Source organism: Gordionus sp. m RMFG-2023, chromosome 3, assembly GCF_954871325.1.
Source record: "Gordionus sp. m RMFG-2023 chromosome 3, tfGorSpeb1-WG-v2, whole genome shotgun sequence".
Lineage (NCBI taxonomy): Eukaryota > Metazoa > Nematomorpha > Gordioida > Chordodea > Parachordodidae > Gordionus > Gordionus sp. m RMFG-2023.
The window spans coordinates 42343428-42364401 of NC_088777.1; the positions used below are offsets into that span (position 1 = coordinate 42343428).

The window sequence follows — 20974 nt, forward strand, 5'->3', positions numbered from 1 at the left end:
AGCCTTATAGCTTTGAATAATAATAATTCAAGCAATTACTGCTTACTTTCTTTTCATTATTTTTGGTATGATTATCACGTCCATATTATAAGAATTTATGGATTAAGTCCGATGTTCAAAAAATATTTTCATAAATATTATCAAAATAAGTCTTAATAGTACATAATCAAACTACAACGCCATTAGATTTATTATCCAATAACCAAGAAAATGGAAATTATTTTCCTTTAAGTGAAGCAAATATTCCTAGGTTTTGAACAGTCCTAAAGATCGTAGAAATACATGAAGCTCTTAATTATTATCCTTTCATTAAATTATTTTTTAAAATATAATACCGCAATGACTTCATCATTTAAAAGATTATTTAGAAGTTTTTTTTTATAAAGAATCTTTATCTATATTCTTTTTTCTTAGGACATGCCCAACTCTGGACCTATTTTGGCATATTATAGAAGATGTCAACCTGGCATTTGACCAATATTTTATATTTATTTCTAAATAAGATTAAATATGTTATCTAAACCATAAACATCAAATCAAAAGGTTATTGTAATAGTTTTTTTCATATATAATTTAATATAGCAAAATTATTTTACTAAAAAAACAATTATTATATTCTGTTGTCTCAAAATTATGAATATTGCTCATTAGTAAATACTCCTGCCTCCCTACCCATTCCCTTATATAAAAAATACTAAATATGCTTTTGCAGGTTTCAACTAAGTTTGTTCTAGAACCTTTAGGTATGATTGGCAAGTTTTGTTTAATGTCTCCATCTCACCAAGTTGATAACTTTCCCGCCAAAAGTAGCATTAATTTATTGATATATTTCAATAAACCTTCAACGCAATGTTAATTTGTTTTGTCATAATAAATGCCTCCTCTATTACAATAGCGTTGCCAATATGATATTAATTGTATGAGGAGAGCCTAGATTTAATTGTGATATATAAGCAGAAACGAAGTTTCCATAGAAGCAAGGTGTTGCAGTTGGCAAACATATAAATTAAATAATACAAATAAAAAAATAGATTGTATGAAATGTCAATCTATATTATTTTTTTGTATATTTTTATATTGAAAAATTATTATAGCTTTTTCTGGGAAATTTAAATGAAGTTTTTGTAATTAACGTGAATTACTTTTCTCTAAATTACTATTAATAAAGGCTTGTAATAGTTGAATATTTTGAACAAATTATTATTGGGAAAATTAGAGAGGTGTAATATTGTTGCCACGTGACCAGTGATAGGTAGGAAATTAAATAAACCATATTTTTATATATATTCATTTTTAATTAAAAATTAAATAAAAATTAAGCAACGCAATGTATATTTTAGGAAAAAAAATTGTGCTATTTTATATAATTTTAAATATCATAATAGGCCAGGATTTATGTTTAATAAATAAGATTTTAATTTTTAGAATAAGGATTTATGTAGGATAATTTTTATAGGAATTAGTAATATTTTTAGAATAATTATAAGGTTGGTAAATAATTTAAGAATAAATTTTTCAAAGATAAATATATAAAAATTTGGACTTTCCAAGGTATTGGGAGTCAGCGACTGTGATATTGGTATAATTTATTAAGCTTGGGCCTGGGCCAGTTAATTATGTAAAAGATATGTAAGTATATAAAAGATATATATGGATTATAATGATTTTTACTGAAAATTGACTGTTTTTAATTGTTATGTAATTAACATTAAAAGAAATAATTTTATAATGAATTTTAACTCTATTGTAAAGGAAAAAATGGAACATATTTTAAGGAAATATAGTTTTGAACGAATATTACTATATTTTATAGAGACAAAATGAATATATCTTTATGATTGCTGATTTAAAAGTAAGAATTGGAAATAGGAAAATTGAGTAGTAACGATAGAATATCATATATAGAACTTTATGAAATAAAGGTTGATGAATGGGTTTAAAAAGATATTTTTAAAATTTTAATAGATATATAAATGCTTTATAGATTTATTTGGCTTATATTAATATTAATTCAGTGCTCTATTTTGTCTTATTTAGACAGGTTATAGATTTATTGAGATATAGTAAGTGAGTACAATATTGTGGTACATTTAAAATTACATCATATTATTTAAAGAGATCGCGAAAAAGATAGGTTGGTTTGATTAAATGATAATAGATTAAATTTAATGACATTGTAAAGTTTAAAAAATTTATAAAATTATTGGTTCTAGTTGAGAATATGGAATTAATTTTTTTTTCTTTTTCTTTTCATATATTACACTACCAAAAGTTTGTTTAAAAAGTGTATCGACATTTAAGGTAAAGATGGGAGTGGTGGAAAGGAAATTGTTAATTTATATATATATTTTTTTTAAATAAATCGATATTAAATTTGGTGGAAATTGTTGATTTATATATATATTTTTTATCATATAAATCGATACTTGAATTTAAAGGAAAAAAACATTTATCGTGTAATACATCGAAACCTCATTTTGTAAATATTAATATAGTGACAACGCATTTTTCAAAATAAGTTAGGCTAAACTACCTATATATTGTTGAATCGGTGACGTTCATTTGGGATATCTATGTTTTTTTTGAAATTTATATTATGAGTGTACATTCAGCATGAAATCATGTGAATTATGAGTATATGCATTTTTGTTTTTAAAAAATTTATGTTCGAAGAATATAATCACACCTAATTCATTAGCACAGATCATCTACTTAATAAATCTGTATAAAATGAATGACATCTAATGGTTTATTGTTTTTTTGTGGATGTATTTATAAATCACGTCATATTTGGCATCCATAGGTCTATCCCATAAATTATAACCTCAATATAACTATCCTATAAATTATAACCTCAATATGATTATCTCATAGATTATAATATCACTATGATTATCCCTTAGATTATAAATGTAAATATGTCAATGTCGCTTGCTATCAATATGTCACAAGGTAATATATAGGAGATAATTTCGGGAAGAGCGAACCATAAATCAGTATCAAAAAGGAACGATTCAATAAGTATCATGAATAGTTCCAAAGCATATCAAACACCGATACAATTTAAGTGGACGATTTGATAAATATTATAGTGGGTCATTGTTACTGATACGAAAATGAAATGAATCCGAGGATCGTAAATTCAAACTTCATAAGGTCCAGGAAGAGATGGACATTGGGCATATGAAGGGTGGGCGTGTTACAGTTGGTAAACATATAAATTAAATAATATAAATTTAAAAAAATAGCTTGTATGAAATGTCAATCAATTGATGTAATATTTTTTTGTATTTTTTTTTATTGAAAAATAATTATAAGTTTTTTTCTGGCGAAAATTAATGATGTTTTTTGTAATTAACGTGATTTATTTTCTCCATGTTATTAATGGAAATAAAGGCTTGTAATAGCTTTATTATTTAACAAATTATTATTGGAGAAATTAGAGATTTGTAATGGAAAAAAATATAATCTTTATACTATGTTAAAAAAATTATTCCCAATTAGATTTCATTAAAAATTATGAATATTATTTTATAATTTTAAAAAAGTTACTATTATTTTTACTACGTTTAAAAAATACAGATGAGAGAAGTAAATTTAACCTTGGTTATTTTTAAAAATAAAAAGAGGAATAAAATCATGTTCGTGCGATATTTTTTTGGTGTAATTTTTATATTGCGTTAAAAAATATAACATTGCTTATATTTTAATAAATAAAGAGAAAATCATACGAATATATTGTGTAATTCAACGTTAAAAAATAAATTGACCGTTGGGAAAGCAAATAAAAAAATATTTTTTTTTAAAATAAATAAAGGAGATAATAAAATTATTTAATATTACAATCAAAACTGGCATTCGTAATTTTTCTATAAAATATGAAATATATGAGTGGCTCATTCAAACTATATATGTTTGTGAATAATTAAGTTCATTTTTTTGAGGTGAAACTAGCTTTCCTTTAAGTTTTAAATTGTTCCTCTTGTTTACCGCTATCGGATATATATAAAGATAAGAAGTATAAATTATATAGATATACTATAAAGATTTTAGTTGAGTAGCGCTATTTATTTATGAGGATGAGGTAATGTTTATATCATTATAACATATCCGCTAAAGTTGGTTAAGAATTGTAATAATTAATTCTAAAATCTATGTCAATTGCTTCTATAGAAAATATTTATTAAATAAGATAATTAGATACGGTATATTTATTGCATGGAAATATTATTTTTATAAACGCATGTGATAAATATATATTTTTTTTACAGGAGTAAAACATCCAAGAATCTTTTCCTTCAACATGGCTCCACGAAAAGTAAAAACTACAAAGGAAGAACCAACTTTAGCAATAGGACCTCAAGCTCGAGAAGGAGAAAATGTTTTTGGCGTAGCACACATATATGCAAGTTTTAACGATACTTTTGTTCATGTTACAGATCTTTCTGGAAGGTATATAAGTTACATTAAATTTTGAAATATATGCTTATTATAGAGAAACTATCTGCCGGGTAACAGGAGGAATGAAAGTTAAAGCTGATAGAGATGAATCATCACCATACGCTGCTATGTTGGCTGCTCAAGATGTTGCTGAAAGATGCAAACAATTGGGAATAACAGCCTTACATATAAAACTTAGAGCAACTGGTGGAAATAGGTTTCTATTATAAAGTATTAGCATAAAAATTTTAATTTAATAGGACCAAAACTCCTGGCCCAGGTGCTCAATCTGCTTTAAGAGCATTAGCACGTTCTGGAATCAAAATTGGGAGAATTGGTAAATTATTATATTTACAATTTATTAATCTTATATTTAACAGAGGATGTGACACCAATACCTTCTGATAGTACAAGAAGAAAGGGTGGTAGAAGAGGTCGCCGTTTATAAAACTATTTTATTTAAACCAAATTTCTACTATTATATTATATATGTAACTTATCGAATTGTGGTAATAAAAGATATCTGAGATATTAAAACCTATCTAAATCTGGATTTATTCAAGATTAATATATTTATTTATATGCCTTATCTTTGTTAACACAGGGCCATGGCAGGAGAGTTAACCCTTACATTCATTTATGCACCTGATTAGGTAATAATAGATTTAAACATCTTTTTGCTAGGTATCAATTATTTTTCTACAATCAAATAATTGTTTTATTTGCAATCTTAATGAATATTAGAACCATTAACTATCAATCAAATATGTGATTTTAAAATATTTTCAAAAATAAAAGTTCTACAATGAATATTTTAATACTTATCAATAATTCCAATATATTTTATTTAATAAGAATTTATATTTATGAATAATTTTTAAATATTTATTAATAATATCAATCTTCATCATTAAATGGCCCTTTTCTTAATTTATAATTCACTTCTCCTTCTATCTCCATTTTACAAACCTGGAATATCATATTTACCACTTTTATCCAGCTTATCCTTGGTTGCTCTCTGAGTCTTGTTCTTTCCACATCCACCCAACAGCATCTATTTAAATAATTGCCCTCTGGTCAACATGTCCAAATCATCTGTCTATTTCTTTTATGACTACCTATTGCTTATATCTCAAGCTTTTTCAGTTCCTTGCTTGTTCTTCTCTCTGGCATTGTTACTAATCTTATTGCCCCTAACTTGCAGGTATATAAATAGCTTGTATAAAAGTCACTTTTGAGTCTTTTGAACTTATAATCTAAAAAAAATTTAGCTCTGAGGAGAGGGGGTGTTAAAAAGCACTATTTTGGTTGATTTCTTAAAACAGCCCAATTAAGATTTTAGTCAAAATATTATGTAAACCACAAGATTTGGCATATATATCCAATACTTTCTATCTATGAGCAAAATCTCCATGCTTATATAATATTATTTTGATTATAATACAAATTTTCACAAGCCTGAAATTTTTTTTAAAAAAATTGTCCAGCCAACAAAAAAAATAAATTTGTCACATAAAGCCAGGAACTCGAACCGTTATTTATAACGGTACAGTTTGGTTATGGTTCAGTATGTAAAAAATTATAATGTTTATGTTTTGGTTATGGTTCTAAAGAAAAAATTTATAAAGGTTCGGTTCATCTAATTATAAAGGTTCGGTTCATCTAATTATAAAGGTTCATTACAGTTAGAAATTTTTTTTTTATTGAAGCAAAATTTATTTTTATTATAAGCATCTATGAATTATATAAAAAATATATATATGATTCAAAATAACTCATTTTTTTTATTTAAACGTTTAAGTCATATATGATTCTATTTTTTGTTCGTTGTTAAGATAAGACAAATTTTAGCCCCAAAAAGGCCCTTTCTACAGAAACTTGTGTTGCTAGAAACGCCAGTACTATAAGAGCAAGTTTATATAATTCTGGATATTCATATTATTTTCATTTCTAAAATATAAAAACTGAACCAGTTTAACTTTTTTTATAAAGTTTCTTATACTCCCTCAAAAAATAATTATATTGGTACGGTTATGGTTCAGATATTTATAATGGTTTAACGGTTCACTCTGGGTCCCTGCTAAAAGCCCAGTCCGAAATAAAATTATTTATCCACCCCATCCAAATTTAATTTTTAAATTTTTTGAATAGTAAAAAAAATATTCTATACAAATTAAAAATAATGGCATCTTATTTCTCCGAAAAATTTTACAAAATTGAATTTTATATTTAAAAATTTAGCATGTCCCAGTTCATACCAAATAATAGACAAAAATATTAATATATATTTTTTTTTAGTTAGATAATAACTACACAAATAGGCACTATAAAAAAAGTTAAATTAGTTTAAACATTGACTTATTGCATAATATGTTTATAGATTTCACCATAAAATTAATTCCTTTTTTTTTATTTTTGCATTCCCCTTTCCAATATTTCTAGAGTGGATATATTTTGCCAAATAATTATATTTTTGATACAATTATGACTTACTATATATGTTTATAAATCAATGATATCTGCTGAGATTAATGATTGAAAAAAATATAGCATTTTTAGTTTTCAACTATACCCTCAAGTGCTTAGAGATGGTTAGTAAACTCTTAATCTTTGTGTATTTTTTTTGGTAGTATTAATATTAAATAATTGCTATAAAATAGTAATATCTTTCCAGAAATATAAAAGAAAACTTTTAATATTCATATTCAACAAACTTAATATTAAAATTATTTCTTTTAAGGAGAATAATCCTGATTTTTAGTATGTAAGGACGATATTATGTAAAATTAAGGAATGTTTAAATACATCCCATAAAAAATTTGTATGTAATTAGTCGAGCGATATTTAGTAATAAAGGATTTATTTAAGTATTAGCTGAGTATAAATACATCCACCCCTAAAATATTAGTCATTTTCGAAAAGTGTCTATGTCCTAGTTGGTTGAGCACGTGTATCTCAATCCGATCATTTAAGGTTCGAATCCAGCAAGAACCATTTTTTTGGCCTACTAGGTGGTCCCTTCTTGGGAGAGGGGATATATAGAATATCTGAAGTAAATGCTTAATTCCGTACCTATATTAAAAAATAGGCTCCATTATATCTTTTTAATTGGTTGTTGTTTAGTAATTGCTATATGTTGATCGATGACTAGCGTTAACCCAATGGGCTAACCTGAATAAATTATAATTTTTGAATTGTAAATGAATATATTATATGGAGTTATTTATATAGGCGATGGCCTGATACGTGATAGTAAGATTAATATATAAGATATTTAAGAAGGTTAATTTTTATCAAACTTAAAACTACAATATTTTAATGATCAAGGACAAACACATGAAAGAGCTACCATCTTATCATTAAAATGTTTAAGAAATTAGTTAATTAATTAACATACAATTTATTGTTTCAAATATAGTATAAAAAATATAAATATCGTATATAAAAAGGAATTATGAATATCAAAAATAAATTATAAAAAATATAAATATCGTATATAAAAATTAATTATGAATATCAAAAATAAATTATAAAAAAACATAAAAAGTTATATCTACCTAACAAAATAATTTGAGCCTTAATATGAAGTACAGATCATTTACATAATGTTTATAAAATATTGTATAATGTTCTGTAAAATAAATTTTATAAATTACTATTTTAATCAAAAATGCATAATATTTTTTTAAAAAATGATTGTAAAAATGAGATTATTGATATAAAATGAGATAGCGTAACTGAAGACGGATACGATATATAAATGTAATGATAAATGCAAAATATTTGGAATCCAGTAAAACAATACTAATAAGTTAAATAAATTATAAAAAATCACAATTATTAATTTATAGTTTTTCTATAATAAAAATCATTTTACCTTTAAAAATTATGATGTAACTAGCCTCCAAAATGAATTTACCTAATACGATACTAGTTAAGAAGAAACTAATCGAAGTGATCCCCACTAATGTTATTAAACGGCTCCAGCTGTTTAATACTAAATTCCCTGTATCAATCATATTTATTAAAAAAAACAAGATATAAAGGTAATTATATTTAGGAGGAATGCTAGGATATTATAATGCATATCAAATAAATAGATTAAGGAAAGGAAGGGTAGTGAAAATATAAATCTTTCGTGAGCATGGAAACGATAGAAGGGCTTTGCATTTTGTCGTGCCAGTCTGGGTCGTTGGTGTTAGATGTGTACTCGCCTACCATTCTATTCACACGTGTTAATATTCGTAAAAGATCTAATTTATGTGAATATTTATCGAGCGCCTTGCACAGGCTTTGGATGAACCAGGAACCTTCGGAGCAGTTTCTCCAAGAAAAGTATCCTAAAAATTATTTAAATTTAGATGGTTTATGTCTAATTAAGTTTACAAAAAGATTTCAAGATCCTGTTTGCATTTTGCTTTAATTGTATATATATTATTACAAAGTGATATTCGATGACTTTTAACTAAATTATGTTAAAGAATAACTGAGAAAAATTTTTCCGCGAAATTCAAAAGGGGTCACTGCCAATATTAAAAGGTAACATGTTTTATCAACAGGGTCAAATCGACCCTGTGGTAAAATATAATAATTATTAATATTTTTTAGTTAATAAACACTATATCTGTATCTATCACCTTGCCACTATCACTTACCCTCACCTGAAGCATTTGCTGCCCTTGATTCACAACAGTTTTTTAAAGTCAATTATTTTATTTTTAATTTTGAACTTTTATTTATTTCATAAAAAAAGAAGTATTAGTTTTCGTCATCATAAGGTAGTGGCCATGAATCATGGAATAATTTAATAAAACGGATTACCTCGAAGCTCATATTTGTTTAATTTTAAATGATTTTGGCCTTATTTCCACAAGAACAGGAAATGATACTTTTAATGGAATAAATGTTATTAACAGAAATGTGGGAATACTATAGGCTTTTCTTTCTCTCAGCAATTCCATGAGGATCGTAATTGCTATGAGAGGGGGCAAAAATATCGTTACAGGTAAAGAAAGTCCCAATACATATGTTTGCCATTATCCCATGGGATCAGTGTATATCCGTCAAGTTTTGTTAATGATTGACAAATCACATGATTCAAGCTATATTGGAATTTGAGCTCCATAAAGTGCTTTTTGGATAATTTTATGCCTTATATATTTGTATCTATTAAAAAGACAATGGAAAGGACGTCTTGCTTTTTGATCTACATGTGCCTAGCATCTTTGACATTTAAATATTTTTTAAGTTACTTATTTTGATCCCATATAGATTTAAATTTTCTATTTTATTTAAAATAACGAATTTTAAAAAAAAACTAAAATTAAAACTGAGAGATGCCTCACTTAACAATAAATTTGTGATTATGAAATGGAATGGATATATATAAAGGCAAAGAAATAAATGAACATTGTTGTCGAATTTTGAAGAAGAGGTTACAAATACAATGAATCTTATTTCTGCAAATTGAGACAATTTGTGTATACTTTTTTTAAAACTAGTTTAACATAGCAAGATAACCAACAAGGATATTAAGAGAAAATAGAGATCACTTCCCCGAAAAATCCTTTAACTTTTTATACATAAAAACACACTGTTATTCCCATAAAATTAATTTCGTGCTAGTAAATTAATGTGCAACTATCCTTCAAAGCGATTTATTTTTCTAGAATTTTAAAAACTATTAATTCATTTTCCTCGTCAGTATTTCACCGGAATAAAATATTATATTGAAAAAAAATGATTAAAACTCCCTGTAATAGACGAAGCTGTAAAATAAAAACCATCGAGGTAATCAAATATAGCATTGAAGCGATTATAAGCCAGGATTCATCCATGAGGGGGGGGGGGGTCAATATAATAAAATTTATTGTAAATAACTATATTTTAAACAATATAATTCAATAAAATATAAGTAATTCTTGTAGTGTATTTAAAAAAATATAATTTAACAATTATAATTAATACAAATGAATCAAAATATAAATAATTCTTATTGCAAATGAATGCAATACTTTTATTAAAAATAGGCAGGGAATCTAAAGTTCAATTATACATGGAAAGGGCCTGCAAAGCATTTTTTGGTCTCAAAGAATATTTATCAAGATTTTTATACAATCGATATCACAAAATAACTTATACGATCCTGATAAATTATCAGAATAAAATTCTGAGATTTTCTTAATATCTTCTCGCGTTTCAAGTGTAATCAACAATTCTGACTCAACCGACAGAAGAAAATAAAAGCTTTTAAAAATAAAATTGCGACTAATAAATCTTTCTTTTAATTGAAATAAAAATGTATTAATAAGGGGAATAAAAATATTTATTTTATAAAAATCCTCAATCGATGCATCAATATTTGATTGGACTGTTTAGAAGCTACTCTAGGTTTAAAAATTTCAATCCCAAACATATTAGCGATCTCCTTTACTTTCTCGTATATTTCATGAAATTTTCATCCACATTATCTCTGATATTTGTTAATATTTCAACAATATCCTTTGCCCTATTCATAACCTCTCTTAAATCCAAATCAATTTTTTGTAGCATTTTGCTAAAATCAAATCAGTATAATTAAATAAAAAATATACACATTGAATTGATATTAAAAATTGTGACTTCGTAAAGCTAGCAAAAGATTTTCAGCATCTACTGAATCTTTTTCTTTGCTTGATATGGGATTCGAGCGCTGCAAAAATAATTTCAAATAATTTAATGAAATGTCTTACTGATAGTTGTCTTTCAATAAATCTAGTTGGAGAAAATCTTTTTAGTTTTTTTTTTGATTATTTGAATTAATATCATCAAACGTTTGGATAAAAAGCTGTGTCTTGGGTGATGTGAAAAAGTCACAAACCGACGATATTGTTTCTAAATTTTGAAAAATATATTTGAATTTTAAAAAGATATATACATAATAAAATCTAATAAATTCCAATTAAATTAAAATATTTTTACGTAAACTGTTCCGAATGTTTCGAATTTCGTATGCCTCATATATCATTCTAGGCAATGATAACTACAGTGAACATATAGAGCTGTGCTATAAAACTCTCTAATTCTTGACTGCACCCTTTTAACGTGACCACTCATCGAGGGAGCTCCATCATATCCTTGGACTCTCATTTGATTCAAATTTAAATCTAGGTCTTGAAGGGATGCTAAAATTTTAGTGTTATGTAGGTCAATAAATTGAAGAAAGAGTTCCTTCATTTTGAAATCACCTGATTCCATATCAATAACTTACTGCTATGGATAGTTGCTCTATGTAACTAACATCCGAAGTCTCATCCGCCAAAACACTAAAACATGGTGATACTTCACTTTTGTAGAAATTTCATTCAATATGAACCTATTGCATATGGCTATTATTTCATTTTGAATACTTGGACTAAGGTAGGTGGCATTTTTAGCAGAGCTTTCAAAAAGCTTTATATAGTTATCCTTATTATTGCATAAAAGTTTCAACAATTCCCTGAAATTACCTTCATATGAGAAGAGTATGTAAGTGTTAAGGGACCAGCAGATATTCTATGAGCTCTTAATGATAAGCCCTGCCTTCCTAACCAAATGATTACATCAAAATTTATTTTTGCTCTGTTGGTTGTAACAATATCAATTTTTTTTATTCAATACATTAGATATTGATATCTTTTGATTCATAGATGGCTTTTAAAGCATCCGATATCTCACAAAAATTGAGATGGTAAATATTTTAGTTCATAATTTTTAATATATATTGTAAATCATGTAATAAATTAAAAATTCTTATTTGTTTTTTTAAAATACATTTCATTTTGATATCGTATACATTATTTTATTTCTAAATTGAAACCGTTTTTTAAATGAAATTATTCACAATATAAACAAAAATTTTTAAATTAAAAAAATTGTCTCCGCCACTAAATTATTTTTACAAAAATATTACCAAATCCAAAAATGTATAACTTGGCCCTAACGATAATAATAAAGGAGGGTCCTATTTTAATTACCTGAAGCCAAATTTAGGATATAAGACACATATAACAGAGCGGAAACATGGAAGAAAAGGGTGGAGATGAAAATGTAATAGCATATCATGTAATTTAGAAAAATATTTTATAATTTATTTGTCCATGGCTATAATTGAGTATCTATATTTTTTAGCTATTTGAGCCAATTTTTAGCCCCAAAAACTAACATTTTGGCCTCGGGGATTTTCTTAAAAATATAGCAGCTCAAATTTAAAGAAAATAAATATAAATTAAACGCCTTCGTGTTATCCGATTTTCTTCGGCACACGCCTATAGATTGAAGCGAATTAGCCGATATTTAGCCGTTACCCAACTATAGTCCATACTAAGCTATCAATTAAAATGGCGGGTAACTTCGGTTCTTATAAGGCTAGGGTATAATAAAATTATTAGATTTATTGACCTGTGAGTAGCATCGGTAAATCTACCAGATTGAGGCGACTCTAAAAAGACTTATCCGAGTTTTCAATAAGAAAAAATAGGGAGGAGGAAGCGAAAAGAAGCGCCTCGATGTTGAGCTCAAAAATGAAGGAGATAATAATAATAGAAGAATGTGCATTTCAACGTTCAGAGGTACAATTTAATTTTAATTTTTATGTAGTAAATAAAAAAACAAGCATTTTAAAAAAATATTAATTTCCCAATATTAGCAGCATCTTATTTAAAATATCAAAAAATTTCAATATCTCTAAAAAATGGGTTCTATCCAAGGTGTGTAAATAAAATCAATTTGATTTAAATTAAAATTTTTTATTTCAACTAAACAATAATTATAAAAATTTCACACTTTCGAATTACTTGAAATTTCACTACATACCATTTAAATATTATTAAAATTATTTGAGTAGTTTAATAACCAAAAAATATTTAATGGTCTTTCCTTAGCTTAAAAATAAAATTATATTGTTATTAAATTTTTTCACCAATTTATATGCCTTATATTTGTAACACTAACAAACATACTCAAATATATAACTAGTATTTCTTTTTAAATGTAAATTTCAACAATAACTAATATAATATATAACATTTCACCAGAAATGAATAAATTATTTTGTAAATCTGACCAGAACAAATAAAAAGAAAATTAATTTTTATATTCAAATGTAGCAAGTGGAAGTAAAATAAATGAGAAATAAAATAATTTATACTGGGCGAAATATTAAATAAAATTTAAATTAATTAAAAAATTAACCATAACAGCTAAATTTTTGTATTTATTTATTTTAGTAACAAAAAAATTCTTTTGTGGATTATTTATGATACAAATATATTTTAAAATAAATTGTAATTTAATAAAATTGATAAACATGCTTTTAATGCATACTAGTTAATTTATCAAAATATCTATTAGCTAATAATATTTTAGACTATTTGACCAGTCAATTGACAGACATGCCAACCCTGCATTACAATATTTTATTACCTTTTAAAAAAAAAATAATAATATAGATTTTTATATAACTTATCCTTTTAATTGTAAATTGTATACGTTTTTAAATCGGAATTTTATTCAAATTATAAATATGTATATTTGAAACTTTTTAATATAAGATTTTATCATTAAAATATTTAAAATGAAAAACTAATTTCCCATCTTTTTCTAGTTCAAGTAGGTTTCTAAATTTAGATAGGACTAGGCAAAAAAAGAAGAAAATACTCTGCTGCTATACCAAAAAGCTGATTAAAAACTAGGATTATATCTTTATTATTATTAATAAAAATCATGTCTTAGGATCACCCAATGACATATAATATACCTAGACTGACGATTCATTTATTAAAAGTGTACATCAATGCAAATCAGCTGGGGACGACATCTTGGTTACAGTAATTATTATTAAAATTTTAAACGAGAGCCTAATTTATTCGTATATCTGATGCAAGCTTTATTAAAGAATTAAATGTTTTAATTTCAAAAAATTAGAAAATATACAGTAGTTTTTAACATGAAAATAATTATTATAGGTTACCAAAATGGTGGGTCCAGCTGATTAGCTTTTGACGACGCTTTATTATTCATTTTAATGAATGAATCGTCAGTCTAGGTATATTATATGTTATTGGGATCACCACTCAAGATTCGAGACATTATATAAGGCGAAGACGAAAATAAATTTTTATTAAAAATTTCTAATTGGGTTTGGTATTTAAATATTACCAGGTGTACCCGTCACTGTTCGACACAATCTGATATGTGCGATGATTTTTTCTGCAATGAATTTTAAGATAGAAATGAGTATTTTTTGGGTAAATCATCATTCGGGCTTTTTCATATATTGGCCATTGACTTATTGGATACTATTTGTTGGCTTCTCTCTATTCTCGACTAATTTAATATAGTTGTAGAAAAATATTATTTCTTAAACCTATGAGTTAAAATATATCCAAAATCAGAATTTATACCTACGTATCCTCATCTTTGACATGTTTTATGCACTATTTGTAACTTGGTAAAACTCTGTCAATGTCATTAAAATGATTTTTTGTATTTTATAATAGGACTTATCTTTTCAAAGTGTAAATTTAATTTTATAATATTTGCAAAAAATATGAAGGTATTCCTCTTCAATATGAATAAGGATATTAAAAAAAAGAAATAAAGCTATAAAAATTTTATTCATGAATCCCTATGTTTAGCCTAGGTCATATAAAATCCAACTTTTTAGAAAAAAAAATAATCTGATTTGAATCATAAAAATCAGATTTGCTTACTTTAATTTAGATAGACCTCGGTTTTTATCTAATATTCAATAATATAGTAATTTTTTTTAAATAAACCTGGAACGACTGAATAAGCTATAAGGAAATCTGACTCCACCGGAATTTTTTTGATAACCTTGGAATCTGTTACATCGTAGCCATCAGTGGCTTCGACCCCATCATCCAATCTGGTTCCCCTGCAAGCCTTTAAAATAAAAACAATAGTATAATAATCAGAGTAAAAGATAAGGAAAATGTTACTAAATTGCAACTTCTGTGATTGATAATAAGGAATAACATTAATTTAATTTAAAAAAATGTTTATTTGTATTAATCATAATTCGTATTGAGACAAATCCATATAAATCACTGTAAAAGTTTTAGGATCGTCAGTTAAAGAACATTTTTGCATGATATTAAAGTAGGGCAGAGACTATTATAATTTCTATTTATTGTGCCAAGAATTTTTCAAAAACGATAGCATTGTTAAACGATCCGGGAGTCTGATTTTTAAAAATGACTAAATCAAAATCCGGAAAAATATTATACAAGTCTTAAGATTTTGCTCATAGATGGCACAAAGGTTTGAACATCTATTAACAATATATCGAGGTTTAGGCAATATTTTTCTGGGTGAAATATTGAGTTAGCCGTTTTTAAAAATCGACTCAAACCGAGCAGTTTAAGAACATCAAAAAGCGATAATTTATTTAACTCAAATTAATTAAAAAAATATTTAAAAATTAGCTAATCCTATAAAATTAAAACAGCCAATAGCATCTATAATTTTAGGCTATGGGATTGTTTTTTGTTAAATAATGTTAATTTTTCAGTTATTCCCATTTTAAAACCATAACCCATGCGTAATAAAACAAGAGGTTTCTACACTCGCTTAAGCCAATAATAATTTTACTCTCTTATTCCCATCTATAATTTTCCCCCATACCCCTTTCCTATCAAACCAAAATTAGAAAAAAAAGATATCAAAACTACCCCACTATTTTATTAAAATAACGATAGCGTCGTCGTAACTATCTACCACTCTAATTTTAATGAGAATATTGCCTCATAAACCCCCAACTGAATAGAATATAAGTCCCTGAAAAAATCAAAGGGACTTTTTGAAGCCCTCAGTCCTACTTAAAAGTAGTTTTTTATAATTGAAAAAAATTTAAGAAAAAACTAAAAAATTACATTCTTATTCATCATAAAAAAATGCAAACCTTTCACATGTAATATCTTTAAACAAAGATATTATATCTAGTTATTGAATGGCTCGATTTAAGCCTATTTTAAAAACGGCGAACTTAATATTTTAGCCAGAAAAGATTTGCCTCAGCCTCAAGATAACGCGAATAAATGTCGAAACTTTTGTGCCGTTGATGAACAAAATCTTCAAGCTTTCATAATATTTTTTGGATCAAATATTGAGTTAGTCGTTTTTTAAAAATAGGCTAAAATCGAGTCGTTTAACAATACTAATATAACATATAGTATATTTGTGTTACAAACTTGTACAAAGAATAATTTTGGTTTGCCAGCTAGTGTTTTACAAACATCCCCTCGAAAACACGATGTTAATTGTTCTAATTTAAAAGTATCGTCTGTTCCCCACAAGTAACCCTCTTCACCATGAGACATGATGATGAATACAAAACAATCATCATCTCTAAAATCCCCTTGACTGACTATATTTTTAAATATTAAAAAAAAAAGAATTTTTTTTCTATATAAAATTATATTAACCATATCTATATATGGAAAAAATTATTAGTATGAATTAGTGAATGTCATTTGTTCAATTTTCTCGGTTTGGGTCAAACCAGTTTGGTCCTAATTTCAGTTTCGTGGTTTCGGATGGTCTTTGCAAGAAGTCTTTGGATTGGTCTGGACCGATAGAACAATTATATATCTTTTGTTAATATAATGAAATGTAATAATACTAAGATGTTTCTAACAAAATTTCTTGAGATATATTATGTGTAATATCCATAATAATGTGCACTCCTGATATATATGTCATACATCATGATTATCTATCATTTGAATGCTATTGTTAGAAATAATTATCATTTATATAATAATCAAGGTTGAGAACCTAAACCCAAACTTTTTTTAAAAATTCAGGGTTCAAGCATTTTTTTAAAAAATTTTTTTTTAATCGTGGAAGTCTAATGACGATATTTTAGAAGATATTATGATAATACGCCTAAATAAAATTTTTAATAGAAATATAATAATATATTTAAATTGTATTATAACTTATGGTAAAACTTATTTAAAAAAAAAATTATGTTTCTATTATTTTAACTAATTTTTATAAGTCATTATTTTTCTGGTCTTCGATTTAGAGAGAGGGTTCACAGCTCTGATAAAAACATGCATTAAAATAAAACAGCGTTTTTTAGGATTTTTTTTTAAAAAAACTTTTATTTTCAAGCTTCTTCCGTTTTTTGTACATCAATATAATGCCTTGTTAGAATAGGGCCAAAACTATTTTTTTATCGTTTCTTGGATTTGAAAACAAACAATTAACTTAAATCATGAAGATTGGGCATAAAATATTTATCTCTGGATGTCTCTGCTATATTTAAAGGTATTTAATATTGTATGATGAACATACAAAAATATATTCTATTTAAAAAGATTGAGCCTTCATATTTGGCTTTTTCTTTCCCAAAATTATGAAGTATGAAATAATAACTAATTATTACAAATATGTTAGTAATAATAAGCACATCTAGTAAATTTTATCGTCCCAAAATGGGGCTAGTTTAAAATAACTGATTTTTGTTTTGTCTCAAAAGAGAATATAAAGGGCTTCAAAATGATATAAAATATATTTTGACCAAATATTCAACCAGTAATTTGAGATTATTAAAACCGAGATTGCATCTGTATTCATTCATCAAAATGACCAATTAATTTTAGTCGAAAGTATATTCAAAAAATTAGACTAATAATGTTTTAAAAGTTAGAAAAAATTATCTTACTTACAAAAACAAGAATTTGATATTATTTCACTAAAATTTAAGGAAATAATTGAGTTTCTTTCATGCAAAAAGAGTATATTTTAAACTTGGGATTACTTTTCAGAAATGAGATAGAAACACATTTATTAGCAAATGAAAATAATAGCCTGGAGGTTATTTCACTTAAGAAAAATATGTTCAAAAAATAAGTATTAAGATATCTCGTTAACATTTTTTTTGTCAATTTTGATTTCCTTTTTTGCTAATTTTAATTTGGTAAGATTAGGTAGTGGATAAAATTTTAGAGGATCAATACATGATTGGCTTAGTGGGTGAGGATCAATACATGATTGGCTTAGTGGGTGTAGAAATATCTAGCAGGTAATAAGGGATTTAAATTTTATAATGTATCATGGTGTTGGCTTCATTATTAGACCCATGATAAAAAAATTATTAAAAGTATGCTGCCAACCATAAGTTAGATTTTTAAACATTGTACTGCCCTAGTTTCAATGGCTAGCAAGTCTATTTATAACATAAAACAATCCAGACCATACATAGTCCACTATGATACAAGATTTGACCTTTGTAAATTGGTTCCAAACTGAACTAAATCATCAACAATATAAAAACTTTTATTTATTTGGTATAGATTAAGAGATTCACCAATGCTCCTCTTTTGTTGATACACCAAAAAAACTTAAATTTATGGATAAGATTTTTTCCACTCTCAATTTTTACAATATTTTTTGATTTTTAATTAGAAAGTGTCTTTCCATTTACTGAATAGCCCTAATTTATTTTTGTATATGTTTACTACTTTGTAATTTAATTAATTCCGCAACAAAATTTTTATTTTTTATTAATATTCAATTTATGATTCATAATATTTTACTATTAAAAACTTTCTATCTCTTTTTTTATCTGCTTAGAAATTTATAAAATAAATATTTTTAAAATAAATTTTTTTAAAATCCATGGCTATATAAGCCAATTTTTTTAAAAATTAAATTTATAAGGGTTAATTATTAATATGGGCATTGGCTACTGGCATTGATAAAAATTGAAAATATTGGTATTACTGAATCTCAGGTAAAAATTAATTTGTAAATAGGGTCTAGAATAAATTTTAATATTTATAATTTTATTCAGTTCCCAAATGCAATTACAAAATTTAAGGGTATAAAAATATATAAAAAATATGCATGTAAATAAAAAAATTTTACAATTCTAAATGATCAAAAATAATACCCAGATTTATGAGATGCATAATATTTTTTGCACTTAAATTGTGATGCAAGGATACATCAAATCCAAGATGTATTAATGAATCTCGAATACAAAGAGCATCTTTGTCAGTTCCTGTCCGTGTATTTAAACCAGTATTATTTTCAAAATCCCTATTGTTTACAATTATTGCTTTCCCTCTATTACGGTGAGAAAAATTATATACATCTGAGTCTATTAAATTTTGATATCCGTTATTAGCTGCAATAATAACATGATTTCTAAGTGAATATTCTGACTTTTTAATTAAGGTCCTTTTAATTAATTTAATAAATGCAGAAAAAGTGATTAAATATACTCGTTGAATTTCAAAAAAGAATCTTGATTATCATTCGAACCTTTCCTAATAATAATAAGGTATATTAATCGTTTATTAGTAATTAACCCATCTTTTTCAATATTGTATACCTCAATATTGTCACCAATCATATCGTATTTCAAAAAGTATTGTGTAGCTTTCTATGGAACCGCACCTAAAATGAATAAATATTTTTTAAACTAAACCTTGAACAGATGGTCGCTTTACAAATCTTTTCATTTTCAACAGGTATGGCCTATGAAGACGTTTATTATATATTTATATCATGTATAAGAGTTATATCTATACAGGGTATTTTTTTAGAAAAATTATATAAATTTTTTTGCAAATTTAAAAAAAACTTTATTTTAAAATGTGGCATCATAGATTTTAAAGCGGAAATTGTCCTATTTAGGCTCCTTCATAAACTTTGGTAAATTACCTATTACTAATATATGTAAGTTTGTAGTAAAAATTATTGTGGAAAACATTTAAGAACGGTAATCAAGATAGGGCAGTTGTATCTTAATAGATTTGAAGTAAAAAGTTTGGACATGGCCTTATATTCAAGATCTACAAAGATAGACCCGTTACAGCCTGTTGTAAATATTTACATAAGGTGCCCAACCCGAATTTTTTTTTGCCCAACCTATTAAATTTTATGAAAAATCTACCCGAGTTAAATTTTTTGCACGATGTTTTGCCATTACATTTTTAATATATATAACGAATTCTTTCTCAATATCAATTAAGACTCTTATATCTTTCTTCTATTCCTTCCATTTTTTTAAAAAATAGCAGCGATTTAATTTTTTATAAATTTACTATAATATCTAATTCTATAGAGTGGACAGCTCTAATACATAAAAATAACTTAGAATATTTTATAGAATTAATTAAATTCAAAATATTAGCATAAAATATAAAAAATATATCAAAGTTTTAAATCCCGGGCTGACCTATTAAGATGTTACGGAAAATAAAGGATCGATGGAAGCCCTGAATGATTTTTAATCCTATAACTGTCCGGCCTGCCGAATTATTTTTATATGCATATATATCCCATCAGGACAGGTTAGAAATATTTGCACTGTTTGACGGTATAATTTGTTTTAAATTAGTCCAGCCCGGTCCGTTGACCAGGCTTTGGAATGTGCAGAGCTTTGCAGACCTCTTTATATACAACATCTCGGTTCGGCATATTGAAGGGCCAAATTTATATCAACAATACAAACCTGTTCGAGTAGATAACAAAGGGT

The 20974-nt window shown here is 25.8% G+C and overlaps 2 protein-coding genes across 2 annotated transcripts; one reads left to right on the top strand and one right to left on the bottom strand.

Annotated features, from left to right (window-relative positions):
* The first annotated feature begins 4248 nt into the window (after nucleotides 1-4248).
* LOC135925801 (small ribosomal subunit protein uS11) lies at nucleotides 4249-4977 on the top strand. Its single transcript, XM_065461292.1, has 4 exons — nucleotides 4249-4452; nucleotides 4496-4657; nucleotides 4701-4777; nucleotides 4821-4977. The coding sequence occupies exons 1-4, from the start codon at nucleotides 4304-4306 to the stop codon at nucleotides 4886-4888; spliced, it is 456 nt and encodes a 151-aa protein (XP_065317364.1). The 5' UTR covers nucleotides 4249-4303; the 3' UTR covers nucleotides 4889-4977.
* Nucleotides 4978-8202: 3225 nt separating this feature from the next.
* Nucleotides 8203-19904, bottom strand: LOC135925773 (caspase-3-like). The gene is made up of 6 exons (XM_065461245.1): nucleotides 19803-19904; nucleotides 19716-19760; nucleotides 19382-19671; nucleotides 16671-16846; nucleotides 15237-15363; nucleotides 8203-8780 (listed from the first exon to the last, which is right to left on the bottom strand). Exons 1-6 carry the CDS (start codon nucleotides 19844-19846, stop codon nucleotides 8542-8544), a joined length of 921 nt encoding a protein of 306 aa, XP_065317317.1. The 5' UTR covers nucleotides 19847-19904; the 3' UTR covers nucleotides 8203-8541.
* Between the last annotated feature and the right edge of the window lie 1070 nt (nucleotides 19905-20974).

Bases quoted from the DNA above. Each gene is read 5' to 3' on its own strand.
- LOC135925801 (XM_065461292.1), top strand. From the start codon at position 4,304: ATGGCTCCACGAAAAGTAAAAACTACAAAGGAAGAACCAACTTTAGCA. The intron at 4,658-4,700 runs GTTTCTATTATA...TTAATTTAATAG, and splicing joins AGAGCAACTGGTGGAAATAG to GACCAAAACTCCTGGCCCAG. The intron at 4,778-4,820 runs GTAAATTATTAT...TATATTTAACAG, and splicing joins AATCAAAATTGGGAGAATTG to AGGATGTGACACCAATACCT.
- LOC135925773 (XM_065461245.1), bottom strand. From the start codon at position 19,846: ATGATTGGTGACAATATTGAGGTATACAATATTGAAAAAGATGG. The intron at 19,761-19,802 runs GTTAATTACTAA...TATTATTATTAG, and splicing joins TACAATATTGAAAAAGATGG to GAAAGGTTCGAATGATAATC. The intron at 8,781-15,236 runs GTTTATTTAAAA...AATAATTTTTAG, and splicing joins AGCTTATTCAGTCGTTCCAG to GATACTTTTCTTGGAGAAAC.